Source organism: Mesitornis unicolor, unplaced genomic scaffold, assembly GCF_000695765.1.
Source record: "Mesitornis unicolor isolate BGI_N332 unplaced genomic scaffold, ASM69576v1 scaffold18950, whole genome shotgun sequence".
In the NCBI taxonomy this organism is placed as follows: Eukaryota; Metazoa; Chordata; class Aves; order Mesitornithiformes; family Mesitornithidae; genus Mesitornis; species Mesitornis unicolor.
Window position 1 is genome coordinate 54,662 of NW_010157801.1, and position 26,128 is coordinate 80,789.

The window sequence follows — 26,128 nt, forward strand, 5'->3', positions numbered from 1 at the left end:
AGCAGAAGTAGAACCTTTGTGGTCCTTCCTAAATAACAGGTACCTAATCCACTCACTCTTATCCCCCAGCCCCCTATCAACCAACGCTTTATTTTTATCTTTCAATGATGATGGAACTGGTAACTACTGAAACGCACAGCTAATGTCTTTCAGTACTACTGCTTCTACATCAGATTTGAACGACTTGCATAGCCAAAAGTTAACTTTTTCTGTCTATACCACTGAACCACTAAACCAGCTCAGACAGCAGCTGACAAAGCTTGACAAAACCAATAAACTAAGTAAGGAGTGTACGCTGCACGTCATGACCTGGATGTTGCTAACACCACCACTGGAAGTACCTGGAGGAAGCCAAACCTTCAGACCTCTGTAGAAGCTAGGCTGATAAAAAAGGCCTTCTCCTTTTCTAATGTACCCCATGTCTTTTGCATTTGAGAGCCTCACTCCAATCCTTTCAAGACTTCAGCATAACATTTTGATATGTCATGTGAGAAGCATGTCCCTTTTTATCTCCTCCATAGCTCTGACATTTCCTTTCTTACCTTCTAGGTATTAGCTGATTGCCACACTGAAAATACAACCACTAAATGTGGTCATCAAGGTAATAAAAAAGTTCATAAAGTACTGAATTTGTTTAATAAAACTTCAGGACATGGGCTGGAAGGAGAGTGCCATTGTGGGGGGAAGTCAGCTGAAGTACTTGTAATAGCTGTTTACCAGCACTAATGATATGCTAAATAATCATTTAAGTGATCTTACGATGCAGAATTTAAGGAGATTATTCGCTGACTTACACATTTAGCAAGTAAATAGATCTTCACATTAATCAAGGCCAAGTTTTGCGTTCTGGCAGCGGTTCTACCCTGACAAGCATTTTCATGTTGGTATTTATCTATACTAATCAGTTTACCAGCTTGAACAACTCTTATGAAACATTTTTTTTTCCCTTACTTCTCACATTCCAGTTTTGTGAAGGAAACCAAATTGATACCATAGTTTGGGGGTTTTTTAACTCTATGAATTCACATAAATCTTAATTAATTTCTATGGTAAATTCATTTAATAGCGTCATAACATTATCCTTTATAAAAAAAGAGAATAGGAAGGTGACTGCAGGCTTTGTGCTGTCTCTAACAAGCAGAGGTTAAAATCCTCTCATACAAAGTCAGAAGCCTCCATTCAGCCAAAACTGCAAGAGGCTACAAGCACTTAATGTGGTGATTGCAAGTAATTTGGCATGAAAGCAAAATACACCCTCAAGAACTACACAGATCATCACCAGTAATCCTGACAAGGAACAAACCTACCTCAGTGCTGGCCAGAGAATGCATGTTGGGCAAAACCTAAACCAAAGAGCTAAAAAATAAAAATTAATTGCCTTAGACCAAAACAAATGACAAGTGTCTTTCTATAAGTTTTGTTTCCTTGACCCATTTCATCCTGTATGTTGGAACAGCTTTCAAAAGAATTCATGAAGCTTCTTCCACTTCCTTCCTATAATTCCTAGTATTTTTTTTCCCATAAAACAGTGATGTTTTGCACTTGCAAAGTATTTTGAAGAAGAATTTTTACTCATGGAACATTTGGTAATTTTCTAGCAACGCCAATTAAGCGTTGAATTTCTAATCCTATGATTTAGAAAGTATAAGCCTGAGTAGATCCAGAATTTGCCACAGTGTTAAAGAAAGCCATCTAACTTATTTCCTGACTATAAGGTGTAGAGAAATTTCAAACGCTGACATTATTTCAATCGTGTTTCCAGAATGACTGACTAAATGCACATGATGATTTTAAAGGTCAAAAAATGCAAATGAGAGTTCAGGAACTCACATATTTTGTTCTAAGGGAGGCATCTCTCTTTCTTGCCTGACATTTTAGAAATTAATTAGAAATCAAGTGATGTTGCTAAGATTGTTTACTAATCCTTTTTCAATTTTCCTTCCCTCTGAACAACATCCATGTCTATTTTTCAAGCTTTTCATCTTTATGATCCTTTAACCTTGCTTTTTATCCCAACCCTTTTAAGCCACTCAATCTATAGATTAAAGTTTGAAAAAATGTTGTGATCCCCACTAGCCTACTGGAAGCAGTGATGCCTAACACACATACATGCACACTGCTCATAACCACAGAAAATGTAGAATTTAAAGTTGAGGCTTCAGGGAGGGGTACGTAAGTGTGGCATTTCTTACCTGCTATTGCTGCATATACTGGAGGGAGGTTGGGGGCACCATTTTAAATGTATCAGATAACAAATGGACATGTTGATAGTATCTTATTCAATTATTGCTTGCTCCTCTGGATATCTTTATAGTCGTGTTCTCAGAAAAATGTACTTTGCACATCAAAACATGTTAGCAAAAACTTCTGCTGGGATTTCCCATGAGTTACAAAAAATGGAACTCAAAAACCTTCATGCAAGTGTTTATCAGTCATCTGATACTGGCCTAAAACACTGCTATAACTGCTCATGGGTATCTGCAATGCAGACAACTAATCTGCGTATTCCATTATACCATTTACAAGAAAATTTACAAGAAAAAAGAGAAGCATTTCAGATGCACAGGAATGAAGAACTCTTGTTTTATTCTGAGCTTCCTTTTCCCTTTTAAAGCAGTTACATACATAAAGAAATTATTTTAACTCAGAGAACGTAATAGACTCACAGTCCAAAAACTTTAGCTTCTCTTGCCTTTTTTTTTTAATATTTGAAAGATTTTTGGCAGCTATATATTAGTACATAGCTAACAAAAACTAGTCAGGAAAACTGGTTCTAGAAGGTCAAACTTTCAGCAGAAAATATGTACCTCTTTTAAGTTTTGCATGCAGTAGTCATGCAGGATTAGTCTGGCTAGGTAAAAATAGTGTGTTTACCACAGGTCTTATAATGCTCATTGAAAGACTTATGTACTGCACTGGAAAGTTTTTAATGGGGAAAAACAGGGAATTTTCAGTGTGCTAACTACTTCACACTGTCTCCACAGGTGGACACCATCACTGCTTTTTAAGAAGGCAGTAATCCCCCTACCAGAAGTGGCCTTACAGCGACTTAGGGGTGTCTGAGCAGGCAGCTCCTGAAAGGTAGCTGAGAAGGTTGAAGTTCCCAGCCCTGCTCTCTCTGTACCTACTTCCCTACAGATGAATGGAGTTAAATCAAGTGAAGTCTTTTAATCCTTTTTCTTGGCAGGAATCTAATCTAAAAATACAAAATTTTAACCTTCCTACATTTTTCTTGCATTCACTACCCACTGTAATTATCTTAATATCATATTTAATAAAGGGTTCTCCATTCCAAGGCCTTTAAACAATATTTAACAATAATTAAGATGGCTTTGCATCCCAGTGAGGAAGTGGATGAGCTCTTACCAGGAAGGAAGTTAAAGCACAAAGTTATAGAAACTTCTGCCAGGATTGGAACAGAAAATCTGTGGCACAGCCAGAAACAGACTTCCTGGTTCCCAGTGTTACCTCTCAACCATAAGAATTCCTTCCTGTACATATACATGCTCAAAGGGAAACTCCAAGAGACTAAAAATGCTAAAACTCATGAAAATGATTGGATAAATAATAACACTTTGCCCAAAGAAAATAGTCATTAGTGCTAGGCCAAATGTAGTACAAGACAAATTCAAAATTCATTTCACCTCTGACTACAACTTCTTTTTGACTCCAGTGCTGAAATCTAGGGTAACACCAGAGGAACACAGAACACTGGCCAAAACAATTCTGAAGGCTTGGAAAGCTTTCCAATACTTGCTTTGTTTCAGTGAAATATTTCTTTACCGCTCAACTTGAACTTCTGAATTGAAGAGATCCTGCAATGTGTCCTAAATGAGAAATCTCCAACTCTGTGACATATGGAGGGAGGAGAAAGCAGCAGCTCTTGATGGCAGTGTCCTACAGCCACTCTGCTAGAACACTAATAGAGTTATAAGGACTTCTTCTGCCCCCCGGTCAATGCTGGAATAGGTTTGCCACACAAATCCAAGATCACTCAAGGGTGTAGAGTGTCCTAGATATCTAAACTCATATAAGCAACCAGCATATAAGTGGCAACCAACTGAAGGAGCGTATGAAATCTGTTCACTGCTGAAGTGAGGGATGATTTCAAGCATCTCATCAGCTCTTAGCTTTAAGAAGCCCACGCTCACTCTGTCTTCACGGCCTCTCCACATGCCACAGGAAGGCTGTTGATGGAAATGCAGCCTTTGCTCATCCAGCACTACCAACACACGACAGGTCCTAACTCATTCCCGTCTCTGATGCAGAAAGGGAGACAGACTTACACATGCATCTCCCCTGCAGTGGCAGCATCATTTCCCTTGGAGAAAAATAAACCCTCAGTGCACAGGGCCCTCCCTGCAGCTGCTTCTTCCTGCCTACCCCACCTCCCCATCCCAAAGGAAAATTTGCCTGCAGTGAAGGAACATAAGCAATGTCATTACCACATCAGCTCTTCTTCCATAATAACTGATAATTTTTTTTTATCTGTGGAGTGCTGGGACTTACTAAAGGCTTTTCCAAATCTGACAGCACAGAGCCCATCCTGACACGTGATCCAACAAAAGGAAAGTGCACAATGAAGTTTCTTCCCCATTCGTGCTGGAGCTCAACCAGAAGGGAGGCTGCTCTCAACTCCTGTGGTTTGTGGTGCATGAACACAGGTTCTTCAGCTCGGAGAAGCTCACACAAATTAAAACACTGCTTGATAACAATCAGCCACGTCTAAATTAAGAAAACGGGTGTGCAATTCACCTTTACTATTCACACTTTTATACTAAAATGAGTCAGACTGCCCACTCAGTCATATAATTCCTTGCTGAAACATGGTTCGACGTGAAAACCTGTTAACTTGGGGTTTTCAAATTTTCATCTGCAGGTGGAGAAACCCTGCAGCTGAATGCTATTTCTGGAAGTATACACATATCATTATTAGTCTAAGTTGCACGTACTGTTCTGCAGTGCAGGGGCAAGAGAAAGTCCTAAAGACAACAGAAGCACATACCCAAGCCCTAAAATACAGCTCTGAGTAGTGCCCATATTCACAAGAAGAGCAACAACATGGGCCGCAGCAAGGCAGGGGCTCTGATGGACAAACTGAAGGCTGAGGATGCACCTTCACAATTGCTCTGAAAGACATTTACCATGGTAAAACAGACAGCGCCCCTGGTCAGACATTCCCAGCTTTTCTCTGTGCACCTACACCTTGGCCCAAATGGAAAACCAAGTACCGATGAATAAGGCAGACCTACTCATTTCCATTTATTTCTCTCTCTAAACACTGCTTGGAATTTTGACATGTGACGCCAAATTTCTGTACTTCAGGGATCTTCATTGCAATAACTGAGCTTGCCCCACGCAATTTTCCTGTGCACACAAAGCCAGAGCAGGAAAACTGAGTTCAGAGCTCCCAAGGCCTGATGCACAACTCAGGGACTCTCGCAGGAAAACTCCCCTTGCACGGTACATTGCCAGGAATAGAAACAAAATTTAGCCACCTGACGACTGCTTTTGTAAGGAAAGCCAGGTAAGGCAACTTTATGCTAAGGTACAAGCTAAGCTGGACACACAAGGGACTCTGCCAAGCTCACATTTTCATTTCTGGCTGACTTAGAAGTGGAAAATGTGCTATGCTTCATATTTAAGTATGCATTACAAAAATAGTTTAAAAGGTATCTTATGGTTGTAGCCTATTGAAGTGAAACTGCTTGATTTTACCTCAAAATCAAAGTGAAAGAGTTTCAGAGAAGAAACTTATCAAGAAAACTTGAAATAAAATAAGCATTTCCGCATGTGTTTGGATTTTGTCTGACATACCTCACATGGAGAAGCTATGCCAAAACCCTGTGAAGTGCTATTATTTACTCTCCTTTACAGCAGACTAGAAAGTTTTTGCCCAGAGCCTTGCTTAGGTACAACTGATTAAAATCTAGTTCAAAAGAACCATGCCACCCAGCCAGATATGAAGAGATTTGTTATTCTAAGACTCAGAAATAGACTGATTTTGATGCCAGAAGTGACTCTTATCCAAGCTCTTGTTAAATAAATGAGTCTGTCTAAACTGAGATTTATCTCATATCTGCCCCTAAAGGCAACAGGAGCTGGTTTTTTATTTTTACTTAACAATTTAATTAGTTACAACATGTTTTCATTTCATTAGTCAGTGACTAATGGGAATATTTTGTGCATGTGTGATAACTGCCCCCCTTTAAATTATCAGAAACAATCGTACAGTATTTATTTTGGTATATTAATTCTGTGCTTAGATACTGGAGAAAATGCTTTATTGTACCACAATTTAAAAAAAAAAAAGTTTTATTTTGTTTTAATTTTTTATTAAAAAAAAAACAAACACCTTTCTGATTAGAAATAGTACTTGGGATATGCTTTCCAATATGGAACAAGTTAAAAATTTCTCCTCCTGCTACAACATATCTCAGTCCTGGGAATATCCCAAAGCAACGCATGGGTTCATAATCTTTACGCCTCTCCCTTAGAGAGAAAAAAAAAAAATTGGAGAAATTATTTAATTACCTATCAATGTTACTTTGTCCCTCCTGAGGTTTGTACTGGTACATTGAGGGAATCAAGGTAGAACTACTCAGCTGACTTCTGGTGATTAACGTGCTATCACAAGAAAAGATACCAAAAACCATAACATTAGTTCATCCCTACATAATATAAAATCTGACAATTACTACTATCTTCAAAGAAAAGCAGGAACTTTAAGGCATAAGAGTTATTGCAATCCTGAAAAAATCTCCTTGTAACTGAAGAAAAAGATTTTGCGACAAAGCAAAATGGACAAATGGACTCCAGCAACATGGACAAAGCACCTTTCAGGGAGCATGGAAAGAGTTAACAGGAGGCTGCAGCTGCAGCACTCTGCTGGTGACCATTTGCACGCCTGCAAGGTACTGTCCCAGCAGACACATTATCAGATTAGGGAAGGCAAACAAACCGAATTGAAACCATTCTTCAGCAAGTCCGACCTCTTCTTCCTGTGATGTCATGCTACAAATTGCCTGAGCCCTTTTTTGCTCCTCTCCAGAAGGAGCCGGGCTGGCGAAAGGCTGCCAGGGCGCAGGACGCCAGGGCTGTGCTCTGCAGGAACAAACACGCTCTGGAATTTCATTTCTGCCCTCGCAAGCAGCTTGCTTCCCGCCCCGTGGGGCGAGCGAGCCAGGGCTCCCAGGAGCCGAAAAGCTTGTTTTACAGAAAGCAAGCTGGGAGAGAAATGCAAGCGCCGATGCTTCGTGGCGTCCAGGAAATCGTTTTCTACAGCGTACGTTCCCAGTAAATCTGGATGGACAAGACTTTGCCATTTGCCATCATGATCTGCAGCTAAGGATAAGGCAGAAAGTTCTACAACAGCTTCATTGAATCGAGGGGGAAAATGGAATTAAGCAAGCATTGGGATGACCCCATCTGCTACAAATGACATGGGTTTTGACTTTCGAAGGCTGGCTACATGATTACAAATAGCACTTCGAAGAGAAGAGTGACCTCCTGGTGATTACTGCTGGAGATGTGCTCCCCTGCTACAGACTTTGTGTTTCTTCTTTGAAGCTTTACAGTTCAAACACATCTGCAAGTTCTTCTGAGATTTTAAAAAGTTGCAATTAAAATACCAGAGAAACCTCCAAATCACAGGAATTTTAACTATACCATTATAATGGTAAGCTCCAATTGTTCCACTGAGGACTCCTTTAAATATACTTTATATGGCTGTATCTTTAGCATGGTGTTTGTTCTCGGCCTCATAGCAAACTGTGTTGCCATCTACATTTTTACTTGTACATTGAAAGTGCGAAATGAGACTACAACTTACATGCTTAATTTAGCGATATCGGATCTGCTTTTTGTGTTTACATTACCCTTCAGGATTTATTACTTTGTAGCAAGAAACTGGCCATTTGGAGACATTCTTTGCAAGATTTCTGTCACCCTCTTTTATACAAATATGTATGGGAGCATTTTATTTCTGACTTGCATAAGCGTAGATCGCTTTTTAGCTATAGTACACCCCTTTCAATCTAAGACTCTCCGAACAAAAAGGAATGCAAAAATTGTCTGCACTGCAGTCTGGATAACCGTGTTAGCAGGCAGCACACCAGCAAGCTTTTTCCAGTCTACAAACCGCCGTAATAATACTGAACAGAGATCGTGCTTTGAAAACTTTTCGGAGGACACATGGAAAACCTACCTATCCCGGATTGTGATCTTCATTGAAATAGTTGGGTTTTTTATTCCGCTCATCTTGAACGTGACCTGCTCTACTATGGTCTTACGGACTTTGAATAAACCGCTTACATTAAGTCGGAATAAATTAAGCAAGAAAAAGGTACTCAAAATGATTTTTGTCCATTTGGTGATATTCTGCTTCTGCTTTGTGCCTTACAACGTTACCTTAATACTTTACTCTCTTATGAGAACACAGACCTGGATTAATTGCTCAGTGGTAACCGCAGTCAGGACTATGTACCCCGTCACTCTCTGCATCGCTGTTTCAAACTGCTGTTTTGACCCTATTGTCTATTACTTTACATCGGATACAATTCAAAATTCGATAAAAAAGAGCCGGTCCACTAGACCACGAGACATCAGATTCTCCGAAAGGCCAGTTTCAGAAAACTTCATTCAACACAGCCTTCAGACCATAAAAATGAAAATATCTGACAGCGACTCTACAATATGAACTGTATTAAAAGACTACTGGGACTAAACTGGAATTAGAAGCCTGCACATTTCTTCAGCTGTGGAAATATATTCCGATATGTAAATGTTACTCTTCTTTCACATCAGAAAAGTTTATGATAAGGCTGTAAAAGTGTTAAGCATAATAGTACACAGAAAAAGTATTTTAAGAATTTATGTCAAATGTCTGTTCTGCCAGGTGGTATGTTAGAAACAAACCTGTGGTTTCAGACTCGGTAAAGTCCAAAGACTGTCCGTCAAGTCAAAACCAAATGAAAAAGTAGCTTGTTTTTTTTCTGAAGTTAAAGCAATTGCTCATTTTTTATAATGATGTAGGTTTCCAAGTTAACTGAGGACAGGAGTGAAACTACCTGGTTTACACCGCAGGATGCACTGCTGAGGAAATCACCATATTGATCATACTACTTCAGCTACTGTGCCTGTGCCAGAGCTTCCTCTTCTCTTACTCCTCCTTCCTGTCTTTCTCCCTGCACTCTCCTTAGAGACCATTACATTCACAGAGGCTTCAATCAAAGGGCAACAAGAACTTTGTTTCTCCCAGGTTTATCTGACAAAATATATGCTCTCTCCACAAGCCTGGCCCCCATAAAGCAATTAAATCTTCTGGTAGTTTAGGGCATCTGGAAACAACTCAGACAAACTGGTTTTTCTTCTCACCTCTGTCTCAGATGTCTGTGTAATTATAACGAAATAACCTCTGATGACTGAAGTTAGTGCTTTAGGTACAGCACCACATTATTAAACTCTTTTGTGAGAGGTTCTTCAACTCAACATGACTTTTGAACAAAATAACATCCATTACATAAGGTAATTCAAGCTCAAAGTAGTAGTTTCTTAGAAAAACATGACCTTTGGTAACTAGAAATGAGCATGTGCACCAACCCAAATATTTCTTCTAGGAAACTATTTAGTGTCCCCATAAAGAAATTCAAGATACAGTAATTTTTAGAGTGAAACTTCCTCTCATTCTTTGTGTCCTAGAAATATTTTTAACACAAGCATTTAAAATTTCAAATGCTATTTTCTTGCAAACTTTATAAAGTATGAAAATAAATTACTTGGGGCTGCGTGCTGGCAAAATTCATTGAGACACTTTGAAAAGTCAAAGCCATGTAAAAGGAGAAATCTACATATATTACTGTTACAAACAGGAACATATAGACAAGAGTGCTTTAAAATGTCCTGCTATGTGTTTCCCAGCCATTAGAACACTGTGTATATTTTTCCTCAGAATTAATTTAATATCACTGTAAAAAATAAAAAAAAATATTTTAAAAGTAAAATTAAGTAGTAAGTGTTGGTTTTTTTCCTCCCCAAAAACAATGGAGTCAAGAATAAGAACAGAGCTAAAATGAATTTGCACTTTAGATTTTGGGCAGTCAGTTGCAACACAGACACAGCACTGAGGTGTTTTTACTTCAGGGCACTGTACGGAAGCATGAATCAACGCTGGAGAAAACGCGTATCAAGCTGTCGGAGTATGTGATACGTTATCTGATTGAGTTCACTTCCCTTTGCAAAGCTTTTGCTTAATTGTTATAAATCAACCGTACGCTGCCTACTGCTACTGCAAAACTGAGTTCTCAAAGACTACTAGAAACTAACACTGACTGAAGTTTAAATTTAGGAGCATTTTAAATCTTTATCCACACAATTTATGGAAGGAAAATTCAAATAGCTGCAAAGATAGCATAGATATAAATGTCTGCATAACATTTGAAAATAGTAGTTATCTCAGCTGGGAATCTTAAACTCTTCTGATTCATAGCTGACTTCAGAAAAACGCGTGAAACCCAGCATGAGTAGAAATGCTGTAAGTTTTCCATATGCCACTGACAAAACCAAAGTTCAAAAGCCAGATATGCGTCTCTAATATCTCGATGCATCCCTCTTTAAGGAGCCTGTGTAATATTAGACTCTCTCCAAAGCCTTTGAGACTGAAGCCCTTAATGTCACTGCTGGGGGATGTTTCTGGGCAAGTCTGGCAAAGCTGCTACTTGGTTTAGTGACCACTTGTTCAGCAGCGCCTCTGCATTACAGCAGTGAACACTGCGCAGCCTCACCCTAGTAAAGAGAAGCTGCTCTTACCAAGATTATGAAACTGCGGAAAAGAAAAAAAAATAAATCACTGACTTAAAAGCAGAACAAGCAGATAAAGTTGTGCGTATGAGTACTCCTCTTTAAACCAGACTTTCGCTGGTATATTAGCTCCAAGAGCCTGGGGCAGCATGAAGAGCAGCTCTTTCTGCCTTGCTCTCACTCTCCAAGGCAGCAGCTTCTGCTTTTTGCGGTAGCGTAGTGCAAGACAGTACAGTAGCTTTCCCATCAGTTAACAGCTTGATATCTCAAAACTGTTTGAGGAAGCTTTATGTTTTTTATTATTAAACATACTTCACTCTTTCTGCAGTGGGGAGAGGGGACAACACAAAAAAGAACATAGTCCAAAAAAGCAACATCTGTAATGTAGAGAATCTGACCATTACTTGAGAAATTCCTGATCTGACTGATTCAGAAGAGGGGGAGTGAACCTGTACCTCCTGCAACAAGCTGATACAAAGCCAAGCTACCAGCTATTCAGGACTGCACAAGGTATTCTCCACCTTTTCTGGTTCTGCAACAAGATTATCCTGGAGAGCTGAGGATGGAGCAATGTTTTCACTGGTACATTCCTGAACAGCCACACTCCTCCTCCTGCCTTTGAAACCAGCTCTTCGGTCTCTCTTAGGAGTTACGCTCCTAAGTCATGACCAGGCATCTTAAATAAAAAAGGCTTACACTGTCGAAGCTCCTGAGCATCCAAGTGTGTTGCATACAGTACCTCCTAAAAGTACGTTATTTTTACTCATATGCCTATGCAGGGGATGTTAGTAGTTCAGTCTTAGGATCAAAACCTATGAAATTCTTCTTTGTAGTCTGGTTTCTTTATCTACAGCATCCAGATACTGCACACTTACCATAAAAATAAAAGCAGTGAAAATGTAGTTGACTCCAAGGAAGGCAGCCACTGATAACTAGATAATTAACCAGCAGTTTCAAAAGACAAAAGAAACAAACTTTCTATAAACATCTCTGATTTACCTCAACACACCATTACGTTAAAAGTGAAAGATTTCCCATTTTATATTTTTTTTTACATTCAGGTTGAAATTTTAATTTCTGGCTTTCTCAGGAACAGAACACAAGTCAAAATTTGTTTCACTTAGTATACATGTCTTTGACATTTAAAGAAACACCAATACAAAGTCAAATACTTTATATTTTTCATCTAAAAGTGCTTAAAAAAAACAACCCTAAAGAATACTTCATACAAGTAAGAAATCCTAAACTGGAATCAACATCCAAACTTTTATTTCTTAAGAAAGTAATCTCAGTCATAGAAAGACAAATATTGAAAAGAGCTCAGGAGATCAGGTAGGAGATACAAACGGCTGTACTGGATCAGACCCCACACACTCAGCTCATCCACAGTCCTGCCTCCAACAGAGGCGAGGTTGGATGCCTGGGGAAGGAGGTAACAGCAGGAGAGGCACACAAGGCTTTCTCTCCTCCAAGTGCTGTCCCACTTCACTGGTTGTATCTTGGGACTTTCTGGGTCAGATGAGTTTGTGTGTTCAATGACACTGAAGTTTTTTCTTCTGTGAGCTTCTCCTGCCTCCCTTTGAAGTCACGTAAACGTTTTAACATCCACAGCATTCTGCAGTAAAAAGTTCAGAGAGCGTATGTGTGTGTGTACACAACTAAAAAATTAACCCAAACCTCCTTTTGTTTCAAAATCCACTTAGTTTCCTTCCTGTCTCCTCATTTCTTTTGGAAGAGGCCAGGAGCACTTGATTGCTATTCAGCCTTTCCACATCACTCCCAATTATAAAGTCTCCGGTCACCTCTAGCACATGAGAAAGCAATTTTCATTTGTAATTTCAACCAGCATCATCACCAAAGATGGGACTTTCAGAATTATATCAAGAACCCAGCTAAAATTACAGTGAACCCAGTAAGGTTCACAGAGACTGATAATTCTGAAAATCCCACTTGAGCATAGTATCCTCTAGCATTATTTGTTCTTCCAAGTTATTTCCTAGGAATTTTATCAGTGAAAAGCAACTTGTTCATACTTTTCCAGCAGTACATACAATACCATAAGGTTCTTGCACTTGAGAGACCTGTAAATCCTGACAAGTTCCCTTTTTTGCTAGACTATTATCATTTATACCTCAGGGTTACAGGCACTTGAGCATCACTGACAAAATGAAAGAGGATACACTTCAAAAGCTAAGGCAAAATGTAAATCAGAATGATTCTAAAAGCCACACTTGCACAGTCTGATACTTCTGCAAGATGTTGGATGGAGAAGTTTGTTCTAATTCTCTAATTCTGCTTTGACACTGAAGCAATCTGCAGCCTTTCGCATTTATTGCCTCCTCCCATCCAGTTCCTGTTATACGACTGCTTATAAAGCAAGCCCAGTTTTTCCCCGTAAGAAAACTTATCACAAAATTAAAGCAAACAAAAAGAACCCTGCACACATCATCTGGTCTTCTAGAAAATCTACCATTTGGCTGAAAAACTAAAAATTCCAGAACTGAGAATTGAGATTTAAAATTATTTTTTCTATTTAAAAGCTATCTATCCACTTGAGTTTTAACAAAACTTAAACTTGTCCTGCACTAAGAAGGGATAAGTTTTCTACAGCTTAAACATGCGAATCAAACCACAACCATAGAGGAAGGCCTCTAACAAGAAGTTCCTATCTTTTTACAAAGAGATAAAATAATACTTTTACATGCACATAGCTTAAAGATTTGCCATAACTCCATCTTTTTTAAACAGCAAGTTGCTGCACTAATGGAAGTCTGAAATAACAATGTTAGTAACAGGAAGCAGCTGAAATTAATGCCATCATTTTGAGAACACTACTAAGTCCATTTCACATGAAAACAACTGTGCCTATGCTAACTCTTCTGCTTTTCAGATTAATTCTACAAATATTGCTGCTTTATGAAAGGAAGTAAATCACACACATTGGCTGCAAGTCTTCACCCTTCTGTAAAATTATGCAACATTAGATCTACTAGTTTTTGGAAGTTTGTCCTGGTAAGCACTTTCTAAAGGCAACTACTAATGTAATAAAAACTGAATACGTTCCTGGTCACTAAGGAGTGACACTGGATTAGAAAAATTTACCATTCATCACAGCATCAAGAACTACACTTGAGTAAAGTTGGAAGCATCTATAATAAAACTTTGATGCTTTTATGAAGTAGTGAAAAAAGTACCCACGGCACTGCCCACAGGTATTTCTTGATGGAGAAATGTGTTAAGTATGTAGCAAAACATGGAAAAAAAACCTTAGAGATCACCGATGGTGAAGCAATACCAAAATATCGGCCTTTTCAGCCCAAACAAAAATATCTTTCATTAATGAAAACAAATCAAAAACCCTTGTTCTACTTGGTTACTTGAGTTATTTAACGCCTTTTAGGTGTGAAAGAAACTTTACTATATATACTGCATGCTCACATTGTGTTTTGTAAGTTCCTGTGTGTGGGTAGGTGCAAGAAAAAAACAGCAACAAAAAAACACCAAGCAAACAAAAATAAATCAGCAGCTGTATCTGTCCAGATAAGACCTGTGAGTTCCTCTGAGCTGCTGGAAGGTACAACAGACACAGGATGCCAAGCACAGGCTCTGTTCCGAGCTGGCCAGCTCCCAAATGGGAAGGACAGGGTGATGACAGTTCAGGTATGTACCCAAGCCAAGTTCAGCCTACATACAGTCCAGCTGGGCAAAGCAGGAGTCTCTGCTCAGGGGTTCAGGAGAGCATCACGCACACATGTCCACACCTCAGTGGCACAGCACTCACCTGTGTGCCCATGTTACCAGCCTGTGCCTTACCCATACTGACAAGGCAAACCCAAATTAAAAGCTTCAACAGAACCTAGGATTGCCTTTCTGGAGGATGGTGAACATTATGCTCACTCAACAGTGGTAAATAGGGGTATCCTCATCTCTGACAAGGACTTAAATCTACCCATTTCACCAGTTCTGTTTCACAAAAGATTCACAAAAGTATGAACTTAGAGAGCACAATCCCATCCAAGGAAGCAGCAGCAGGGATACAGCTGCAGAATTTAATACAAAAGTAATTAATGCTTGGGTGAAGGAGAAAGCCAAATCAAATTTCCTCCAATTTGGCAAGAGTTTACAAAATTCAAGAACTGCATGTATATCTTCCTGAATTTTAATATATCCTTTCCTCATGGGCAACCTTTAAAAATCCCTACAAACTATTTGCAGAGCAGATATTGCAATACTGCAGGGTGAAAAGCTGAAGTTCAAACTAACTAGAAACAGAGTAGGACTAAAATGAAAGTCCTACAGCCGTGGTAAAGCCACCAAAGCATTGGGCAATATAAAAAACCAAACAAACAAAAAACAAATCAACCTGAAAAGCAAGAATCCTCAGAAAACGGTTTCATTTTTTTTAGTTAAAATTTTACTAATAATCATGGCAACCTTAAGAAAAAAAAAAAAGACTAAAAGCATATCATGTTAACCAATCTAATTGCTGTGGCTAATGCTACTCTTGGGACCAGTGTAGACACAGGCAAGGTATCTTTATACTGCACCAACAGAGCTGCAAGCTCCACTGAGCTGAGGCTATAAAACTCTGTGACAGCTGTAAATCTAAAGCCAGAGAGATCATGACACAACCTCTGCTTCTATAGCCATGATGATAACAGTGCACAATCTCTGCACAAACAGAAACCACAACAATGACTATAGGCAAGATCTATAGCACAAGTAGTCACCTAAAGCAAAACTCAGCATAATTAAATAACTACCTCTAGTTAATACTCCCTTAATGCTGGAAGGAAGGGCAAAATGCAGTTACGAAGACTAATACTAAGCATATGATTCACTTCTAGTAACCTTAACAGACAAACATTATACATCTACTTTAGGTTTGTCATGGAGACAGATGCTCTATACAGTCAGTGGGGAGAGGTACCTTCAAAAAGTGAATAATCCCACTGTAAAATACTTAATATAAATAAAATTAATGGCTTTCTGGAAGTGCAGCTCTGTCAAGTATAGAGGAAGCCTAAATACCTAAATTATAGAAGTTCACCAATGCAGAGAAACTCTAAAGCAGTAGAAGTAAGATAAAAACTTAAATCATTAATCAAGTATGGTAATTGAATTTCACAGAATGAAAACTCTGTATAGCTGCTGTGTCTTAGCTAATTCCTTTGGTCGTATTTGTACTTGAATCAAAATAGCATTTTAAGGGTTGGGCTGACTTGGTGTACCTGCAAAGGATAAATCCATTAATATAGTGCTAACATAACCAGTATCTTTCAACCTTAGTGAGTGTTCTGTACACTTAGTGAGCGCTTACCCAGAAGTGAACACATTGCCAACACAGACAAAACCAGGAAATGCAAGACCTTGGCTTTAAGTGTTCTGGTTTCTCTTCCAGTAGCCCAGAAGATTTGCTTGGATGGTAACACCCAAGCCTGAATAACAGCTTGAGTCATCTTCACAATAAATAGGAGTGGCAGGGAAGATTTTCAAAGTGATGGTGCAGACAGTAAAGACTATCATTTGGTATTCTTCCTGGTTTTTCAATTTGCCTTCAGCTGTAAGGCAGACAAAAGTTTCAAGCTCAAAAAGCACAGTATGATTTCTATAAAAGGAAACTCCTCAAGAGTACTAGAAAGGCATGGAAGAAACACTCTAACATTTTATTTATGCATTTATTAAAAAGAGAATATGTGTGTGTATATATCCTCAAACTAAAAAAGCATATATATATGGTATATCCACAAATACCCCAAAAGCAACCATCTTTCAGACTTCTAAGAATGTGCCTTGTATCATAAATGCAAAATCATAGAAGGCTTTCCAGCCACAGCTGTGACAACTGAAGTGTCAAATAATTCGTGACCTTAAAAAACAAACAAAAAATAAGCAGAGGCAGCAGAACCAGTACGATCCTTTAGCACTATCAGCCGAGCAGCAGTAGTGGCAGTGACCTCTCTCTTAGGTCACACGCTTCTGGAACACACTCATGCTACAAGCAGAAATATATTTAGTATGTACAGACAGAAAACCTCAAATCAATTCTCAGTTCCTTCTTTTAGGTTAAAGCTGCACCCTTCTAACGTAACTTTTTGAAAGCAGCATGCTGAGCATGTGAAATGGCACAGCGTGGTGACCCTTGGCACTCTTCCTCCTCTGTAAAAAAAACCCAACCAAACACAAAAATACCTAGAAAATTCCACATTAGAAATCACTGTCCATAGCAAACTCCATGCTGAGGCAGGATAGTAGGTGCCTAACATCCAGAAGATGACAGAAGATGAGTGATTTTTGCAGAAGCAATCCGATGCCTGCAATTCCTGAGGTGCCTGGCTTTATACCAGTGAAGTTCCCTAGGTGGTTCATATCTTGCCAGTGAGTGTGCCGGCAAATGCTGTCATTCTGGATAAGCCGAGCATTTTTCTTTGTGCCTCTGGCTGTCCCTCATTCACAAATAAGGTGTTCCCGTATCTAAGGAAAGGCAAAATTTAGTAGGCATGAAAGGAGTATGTCTGACATACAATAGGTTTTCTGAGGGAAAGTGGCTGCTATGCAAAAACACGTACGGCTCCTGAAGCCTCGAGCAGAGACGGCAAGGGAACGCGTGACTCATTTGTCAGCACTGATGTCACTCGTGGTTGAACCCACGGCTGCATCTGAAGTTGGTAACACAACGAGCCACGGCCTGTCCTGAGGCCTTGAGGGCAAGTCACAAAGCACAGCTTGCACCCACACAGCTAAACTTTCTCCACTCCTACTCCATAGCAGCCGTTGAAAATAATCCCCAAGCTACATCATGCCCCATATCTTGCCCAGGCATCATCCAGAGGAGTGCTGACAAATGGCAAAACATGCGGGGAAACACATTACTGACAAAACACCATCAAAGACTGTGGTGTAATACTCAGGTCCAAACTATTGTCCCTTTGAGTCACTAGTACAGACACAGCCCCAAGACCCGGTCCTTGCAACCTGGCCTTATTTGGCTGCCTATCAACAAGGTTAGAGAGTCATTCTTCTAATACAACAGTATATATCCAGTAATTATTTATCCGGTAACTATTTTATCAAATGTTATCAATAGTGTGACCATTCCCACTTCTTCCAGTTTTCAAAGGAATTACTTAAGATGTCAAAATCAACTTCAAACTGCATGCAGACCTCCAGACGAGGTGTAGGACTTCAGACATAGACCTAATAGAAAACTCTACTAAGCAGGATATATACCACAAGAAACCATACTAAATCCCATTCCTAGATGCTCAATTCCTCCCTACAAAGAACTCAGAAACCTAAATTAAAATTTTACACTGCATCCAAGGAAAGAGGCCCTAAGCACTTGAGTATGGAATGCTCCAAAATAACTGCATCCTTGTGCAATCAAAAACTAGGAGGCTGCGTAGTTAAGCTTATACTATACCAAAGTACCAAGGAGTACTTGCTTACCTGTAACTTCTTGCTGCTCTACCCTGACCTGGATTTGTCTAACATTTTTTAAGCAAATCTTAAACATAACTATTTAATATTTTCCTCCTTACTGCACGATCAAAGTAGGTCTGCTGTTATTCCAGCTCAGTGAGTTTGTCATATTAATGCAATAAAATATATTCTCTGGGAACACATGGTTTTCCTCAGGAAGACGTTTCTGCCACAATGAGCTGCATAATTTAAAAGCAACAGACGTCTTTGGTGTGGGATGAGGTATCTGAGTATAAACATTAACTACATAGTTGACAAACACATATTGCAAACGTTAAATCAACGATACATGATAAAACAGTACTGTAAATTTCACTGCAAATGTTTGACAATAGCAACCACAGAAAAGAAGGAGCTGATAAAGGAGAAGCATTATGGAGCACAGTTTAGGCAACGCTATGTGGAAGAAGTTATAAATAATGCAAAGTACACTTGCCTACCTCTGATCATATTTAAACATTAAGAGAAGGAACCCTGTAGAGCCTTCTTTATCTTGCATCAGTTATTAAAACTCCCAACCACATTACAACTTTAAATTGCAGTATGTACCAATACTGGTATTCCTTCTTCCTTTGAAAAACACACACACCAATTAGGATAGCAAGTGTGAAAGAGCAGTACAGCCAAAGAAGGCTACAGCATCAACAGCTGCAGTGCAGTGCACTGCTTTGGTTCAACATCTTTTTGCCCCTCACATGTAAACTAACACCAAAAACCAGCTGAAGCTAGCAGATCAAATCAGACTGCAAATGATCTCCCTTTAGGCTGCCACAGTACACCTTCCCATTCTGTTCTGGGCCACTGTGGGGTTGTAGAAGGTGACACAACTGCCTCTCATCCCTGTTAACAGCAGAAGCTACCACATAATCTTTTAAAACTGCAGCCCTCTGAGGGCTCCCCTTGGACTCCTAGCACTCATGTGGATGAGCTAACAGAACAGTTTACCCTCTGCAGAGCTAAGTGGTCCACACTGTTTAAGTATGCTAAATGTGATGATTTACAACATGTGCATGCTCCACACTCTTCTCCTACTGTACACGTGAAAAGGCATTTGCAGGAAGCACGTTCCCTAAGCAGCAGTATGAAAGAAATGTAATACTGTGCTTGTTCCTCAGCTTATGAGCAGAGTGCAAGCTGAAAGGCAGGGAAATACAACTGGATTGCTTTGCAGATACAGATAACGAAGATGGATGCTGCATATCTATTTACTTTCTTGAATGACACAGCACAAACCAACCCAAACCTAAGTCACACTGTTCCTGGAAACAAATGCATTTCAGATATTATAGATATTTTACTCAAAATAGACTTTGAAAACTGATAGACTTCATATTTTGTTTTCTTGCACTGTAAACCTGCTATTCCTTGCTTCTTCTCAAAGCACTACAGCAAGCAGTGACATCTCAAATATGTGACAAGACAGTTAGAAAGGCTTTGTCTAAGGGAAATTCAGAGATTCTGGAATTTTTTCACACAGATATTCAAAACAATTACTTTTTCGGCTGGCTACAAGAGAGATCAGTTTGACAGAAATATGGAAAAGGCTGAGTGTGAACTCCCAGGCTGGCAGGTAACAAACTATCCCCTTCATGGGAAACAGATTTTAACAATACCAGGGTTTAAAACATATTTATATAAACATGATAAAAATGAAACAAAGGCTATAGGCACTTCTATTTTAGTGTCTAAAGTAATTTCAGTTCCTTTTATTTAAAGTGACAAAATTAAAATAGAACCCAAACTACTGTAGTGAGATGACGCAAAAATGCTGTGCAGCAGAGAAAGAATATTGTATAGTATATTTCTATTTTGCCAATAAAAATAATGCAGTATTATTAAGATATTCTAAACTGTTCTCCACATAATCTGCAACTGGAAGCAGCATAACCTAACTGGTAAATAATATTTGAGTGGATAAATGGAGCTTCTCCCTTCAGGGCTGAATAAAGATTTAAGGAAAAAGAATTACTTTCTACATGATTTAGTTTCAGTATGGACACTTGCCCCTTCTCAAAATTAAGAATTACTGAGAAGAATTTTCAACCTTTTTTCCACCTCTTATTTTGTCTGGCTATGCTTTTTATGCTAAAAAATTTAAAAAAAAAGAAAAGAAAAGATGGCCTAGAAAAGTTTCATCACCTTCCTGAAGTACAGATGACTAAATCAGCTAGCTATGCAAAAGCAATAAACATATTCACAGAGCAAAGGAGTGATATATTATCTTCAGATACGGGTGAGAAACAGAATCCTTCACATTCATTCAATACAGCTTCCAAAGTCAGATAAAGGTCAGATGCACTTAGGATTTTTTCTCTTCAGAGAAATTATGCAAGGCAGTTCTCCTCACAAAAGCTCTGTGACAGGTAAAACTGCAATAAATTCAAGCTATTCTGTATTAAATTGCTCAGTCCCTTTACATCTCATATCGAAGACCTGCTTCCTAAAGCAGGCAGGAGAATGAGGAACGACTGGATAAATACAAACCTGACTTTCCAAGAGCAGGCAAGCCTTGTAATGAAATGTACTACTTGTGGAGGAAGGTAAGAACTAAACAAAAATACACGGCAAAAAATTGGGGGAATCAGAGTTGTATTATGGAAATATTTACAAATAAGTATTTTTCAACTGCTTCTGTTCTTATTTACTGAGCTAGATTTATTTTTTTGCATATAGTTTACTTATACCATGCTTCTCTTCATTTTAACACTTTTAAAAATAATACATTCTCTAATCATATTAGGAAACTTGAACCTTCTTGAGATTCCATCACTTTTGGATTATCAGGTAATTGGTTTAAAATTAACCCAAAGCAATCATTTGCATTACGGTGAGATATTCTTTATGACTAAGCAGAAGGCATCTGGCTTTTCTCTCCTCCTTTATTGAGCGCTTGGAGGTAAGAGATATTTACTGGTACAAACTACGCTTCCCTAATTGCCTACCCTTTCTTAAGGGAATTACTAATTAAGCTGACACTTTGTAAACCTTGTACACCACTACACACTGACAATATCCAGGTAATGAACTGCAGAGAAATACAGTAAACTGCTCCTTCGTTCACCAGCTGAACCTCTGACTTCAACAGCCTTACAAGTCAGCCACAGAAGCATTTTCTCCTGTTGATAATACATTAGACTTCTCAGAAGGAACACACCAATATTTAGACGTGAGGCATGGGCGGATTTTCTGCACTAGAGGACTCATGGTTTTACACTTCTGTGAGCAGCCTTACAATGTAAGGGTCTAAGGTCCTTTGCTGCAGGGACCCAGAGACTCAACAAGACATTTTAGCATAGACAATGTTTCATTACTTGTCATCTCCAGAGCCACCACTATGCACTTTGGTGATTACAACTCACAGCCTTTCCCTTATGGGCAGCTGAAGGCTGCAATGGAGGCCAGTGCAGAATCAGAGGGTGCCTGCACCCAGACTGTCACAGCTTCTCTCCGCTTTTGAGGGAGCCCTGCTGTGCCCTCTAGTGACAAACCCTCTGCAACAGGAGACCACAGACTGTCCTGCACTGGGGAGATCCAGGTGAGACACGGAGCATAGGCCAACAAAGCAGAAGGGCCCTTGCATAGGTGTCCTGCACATTTCTTTTTATCCCTTTTGCTGTGCTCTGCTCCACATATCTTACTGGCACTAAATGATCATTATAGGTCCCTTTCAACTGAACAATTATTTTAACACTCAAATTAGCTATATAAGCCCCCGCAAAACAGTACCAAATATATACCTCTGGCAACTCTAAGATAGATTCAGTACATTAAAATACATTGAAACAGAGCACTCTGAAAACTTGAAATAATCAGACGCTTGTTTTTTGTTTCAGAAAAGTCTGCAGCTACGCTCAGTGTTTTAAAACAAAAAGCTTCTCACTTTCCAGTCTGAAAGCCCAAGTCCAAATCAAATTATCTGCATGAGGTACTTGAATTACTGGGTAGAAACTGGTAGATATGGCTTTTTACTGATCAGTAAGCTGACTTCAAACTGGTTTGCAGTAGGGAGCAGGAGCTGCTTTTTGCTTGTAGAGACTCAAACTTAGGTACCTGCAGCTCTGCCTTTCATCCTCTGAAGGTTACAGTTCTCAAATAAGCACTTTCCGTATGCCTGCAAGCTTCTTAAAATCCTGCCTGTCTCATTTTCCCTGTTTCTGTAAGCTCTGATAAAAGGCGCTCAGTCTCACGTGCTTTCAAGACAGCCTTATTCAAAGAATGGCAAAACCACAAAGAAATTCGTATAGCAACGGAGAGGCCATGTGCATTTCCCAACACCAGACACACAAAAGCATTACAGAATAACTAGGAATACAACCCCGCAGCCTGGTATAGTTATCACCCGTGAACTGTTGACTTTTCACTCTGCAGTCATACACAAACCAAATGCAGATTACCCTGAAAAGAAAGCTTTCTTCATTATTAAACTATCCCATTAGCTATGGCATACTGTGTATTTTAAACTTCCCAGAACTCTAAGAGAGGGAGTTCTTAAACATCTGCTTTATGTTTCTCTGGCCAAAATTAGCAGTCTTTATAGTCTCCTGCTTTGTGGCATTAACAGCAATTTTGGTTTATAAGTAACATACGATATAATGAAACAACATTTGATTTACTGAGATCCAGCCTAAAAACAGCAACCGAGCTTCCCAGCATTTTATTTTAATGGCATCCAAAAATACTAAAGTGACTGAAGCGCAAAGGACAATGAGAATCAGTGTTTTAAGCACTATTAACAAACTTATCAGATGCACAGAAGGCCCTATTGCTAAGTGGGACTAGCAACTGGATAAAAATTAACTTAGAAATAAAAGCACAGAATTTATTGCTTCATCTTTGGCACCAAAATACCATTTAAGGGCATTAGCCTTACAATCCATGCCAGAGTAGTAAGATGATGATGGCTTACAACCACATAAATCAGCAGAGCTATGACAATTTCTGCCTCTAATATATTCTTTTCTTTTTGTTTTTGTTTTTCAAAGCCTGAAGACATGCCAAAATTAATCTTGTTTTGCTTTTGCAATTTATTTTGCTAGAAATAAATCTCAGCAAGATCACAATTTATTTTATAGAGCTGGTTGTGATTTCCTTTTTCTAGATATGCATATTATACATGGACAAATACTACTTTAAACCATTACTTACAGATTGCCAGGCAAGAGACTCCATAATTCGATGTTCACAGCGTTCGAGATGCTTTATCATTTCCCTTGTTAGGCTTGGCTCCGCTTTAATAAAACTTTCAATCACCTTGTAGAAGTCAAAAGCTTTTAAATCAAATACACTGAGAATCCATGGGAAAGACAAGTCTGTTTCAGCACTGGTACCATTACCTTGTGAAGCATTTCCTGCAGGGAAAATGGCCTAAAATTATCAAGAATACTACATTCTTTCACTTCTGATGTTTTCTCCTTTCTGTATTGACTGAATCATTGCTAGTTCAGAAATTACAATGAGCACCTTTTTTTTTCTGTTCACTGTATTTTATATATTAGAACAAATGGCAATAATTATCAATAAATAACAATGTTATTTAGAACTTTAGATTCAACTTACTGCCATATGTAGCCATGACAACCTCAACAGCACATGCCAGAAGAGATGTGTGGAAGATGTTATCATTCAGAAGTTTGCTGAGGAGAAACAAAGTCATTATTACTTGTCCTAACACTATAATAGCAAAACTTCGATAACAAGTTAGGGGTACATACCTGAAATTCTGGACTGAGAGGCGCTCTTCCTCCTGAAATACATAAATCAAACCAAACTGGTGAATATTCCTTGTATTTGTAAATGCAATCCCAGTACTAAGCTACCACAGAAGTAAACTTACCGACTTTAGCATAGACTCCATCACTCTGTAATACAGACGCACTCCAAGCTTGTATCTCTGTTAACAGAAAAGAAATTCAAGATTACAGGATGTTTTAACAGACTACAACAAGCAGACTCTCATGTTTTAACAATTCAGAACAATTCTGGTTTTTGGAATAGCCACTATAAAGAAGTTATCTGCCCCAGTTCCATTTACCAACAGCACTGGAGAGGCCTCAAAGGCTACTAAGGTTTGTGACTACCCCAGCCACATGAAGACTTAATCAAGTGTTTATGTTGATTCACAGCTGACAGGATAAAAAGCAGGGCTGACAGACAGGAGACTGTTGAGTACAAATTTGGTTGGATTTGTTTTCCAAAATCCTTGTTGAAAGCACAGCTGGCCTACTGATTTTATAAGTGAGTCTCCTTTTGCAGTTTTAGGCCACATTACCTTAATGAATGCAAATATATGTTTCACTAAATATATTTTGGCCAGCGATTTTCCCATTCTTCATTAAAGTATTCCCAACATATTTCCACTCAGTTCCTATTGTTCCTTGTATATTAGGAATAATTTGTTGAATATTATCTTTACAGCGCTTAAGAAAAAATACCTGTCCATTCCTCAAGCTGAAAAGAATACTGTTACTTTTTACTATTAATGACCTGCACTGAAGGAGGACAGTCAGTAAGTCAGGTCTCATACTAGCTAGTACTAGCAGAGTTCAAATGAGTAATACTCAACCAAAATGCTAGTTACCTGTGAGCCAATTTCAGCCCATGCTGGTCCAACTGCTTCAGCAAATTTCTTTTTAAAGATGTGTTCAAGATTTTCCACTCTTTTCAGGATACTATCCTTAGGGTTCACAGTGCAATTCTAATGAAGTACAGGAAGGAGGAGAAAGAAAGGCAAAGAAATTATATTTTACTTCAAAAACATTTTAATGATTTAATCACATTAGTTCTGCTTCACTTTGTAACGTCTCTCAATCAGCTTATCAGCATAAATAAAAGTGGAGTATTTAAAAAAAGACAGAATCACTGTATATGTTCAACAATTTCCAGTACCTACAACTTCATGTCTCATATGCAACTAGCCGCAACTAATATGCAACACGCAAGTAGTGCCATCAATGTTAATGTCTTTAAAGTTAGAAATAAGCTCAAGTTGCTGAATATGGACATGAGAACCTCTGAGTATATCCTATTTCCCATCTTTATCTCCCTTTTATATCTCCTCCTTTTTCCATCTGATGCATACGTAAATAAATCTTTAGTGCAAAAAGATTTAAGAACTTGTAAGGTTCCAGTACACACCAGACACATAGAAGTGCTTTTCAGAATGAGTAATTACATTTAAACCATCCCAATTAAGATATACTTCTTGAAGAAATGGCTGTTAATACAGGAGTTTCCCAAAACATGTGCATCAGATCTCTAAGTGTATATTTTACTTGAGTGATAATTCCAAGAATCTTTCACAAATCTTCCTTCTAGTCACTTACATTGAAATACACGATGAGAGTATCTGATGGTTTATCAGTTGCTGAGTTTAAAATCATAATCAATTGCTGAATGTTATTCATTGCAGCTCTGCAAAAATACAATAAAATGCATAATAAACATTAAGGTTGGCTTGACGGTTTCCAGAAACTCAACAGCAATCGTACAAACAAAAGAAAATACTATTTGTTTCCACCCCACTTATCAACCAACCTGCTGGAAAAAACCTGTTATACTGTGATAACCATTGAGCATTCTAATAATCTTATTTATCATCTAATTATTAGAATGGTTACAAACCATAAGCAAATACCCAAAAGAACATAAATTAAGTAATAAACACTAATAATTCGGCGAGATCCAGCAGCAGGACCGGTGAGTACTGCAGCCGGGTGCTAGCTCTAGAGAGAGAGGCGATTGCCACAGCGGCAAAATCACAGAAAAACCATCAAAAAACCCAGGAGGGGGCAGGGTGAGCGGCTCCTGACTCCCTGAGGAGGCAGCTCTCACGTGACAGCTGACGTCGGGG

At 38.8% G+C, this 26,128-nt stretch overlaps 2 protein-coding genes across 2 annotated transcripts in view; one reads left to right on the top strand and one right to left on the bottom strand.

Moving 5' to 3' along the window:
- RB1 (retinoblastoma 1) overlaps positions 1-25,689 on the bottom strand; it is a gene marked incomplete at its 5' end in the record, with an annotated part of 46,454 nt that extends 20,765 nt beyond the window's left edge. The window contains 6 exons of the mRNA XM_010181518.1: positions 23,425-23,627; positions 23,836-23,912; positions 23,991-24,022; positions 24,113-24,169; positions 24,857-24,973; positions 25,602-25,689. Coding sequence (XP_010179820.1) covers positions 23,425-23,627; positions 23,836-23,912; positions 23,991-24,022; positions 24,113-24,169; positions 24,857-24,973; positions 25,602-25,689 — 574 coding nt within the window. The remainder of the gene's footprint in view (positions 1-23,424; positions 23,628-23,835; positions 23,913-23,990; positions 24,023-24,112; positions 24,170-24,856; positions 24,974-25,601) is intronic.
- Positions 7,676-8,755, top strand: LPAR6 (lysophosphatidic acid receptor 6). Its single transcript, XM_010181496.1, has one exon. The coding sequence runs from the start codon at positions 7,676-7,678 to the stop codon at positions 8,696-8,698; it is 1,023 nt and encodes a 340-aa protein (XP_010179798.1). The 3' UTR covers positions 8,699-8,755.
- Positions 25,690-26,128: the final 439 nt, after the last annotated feature.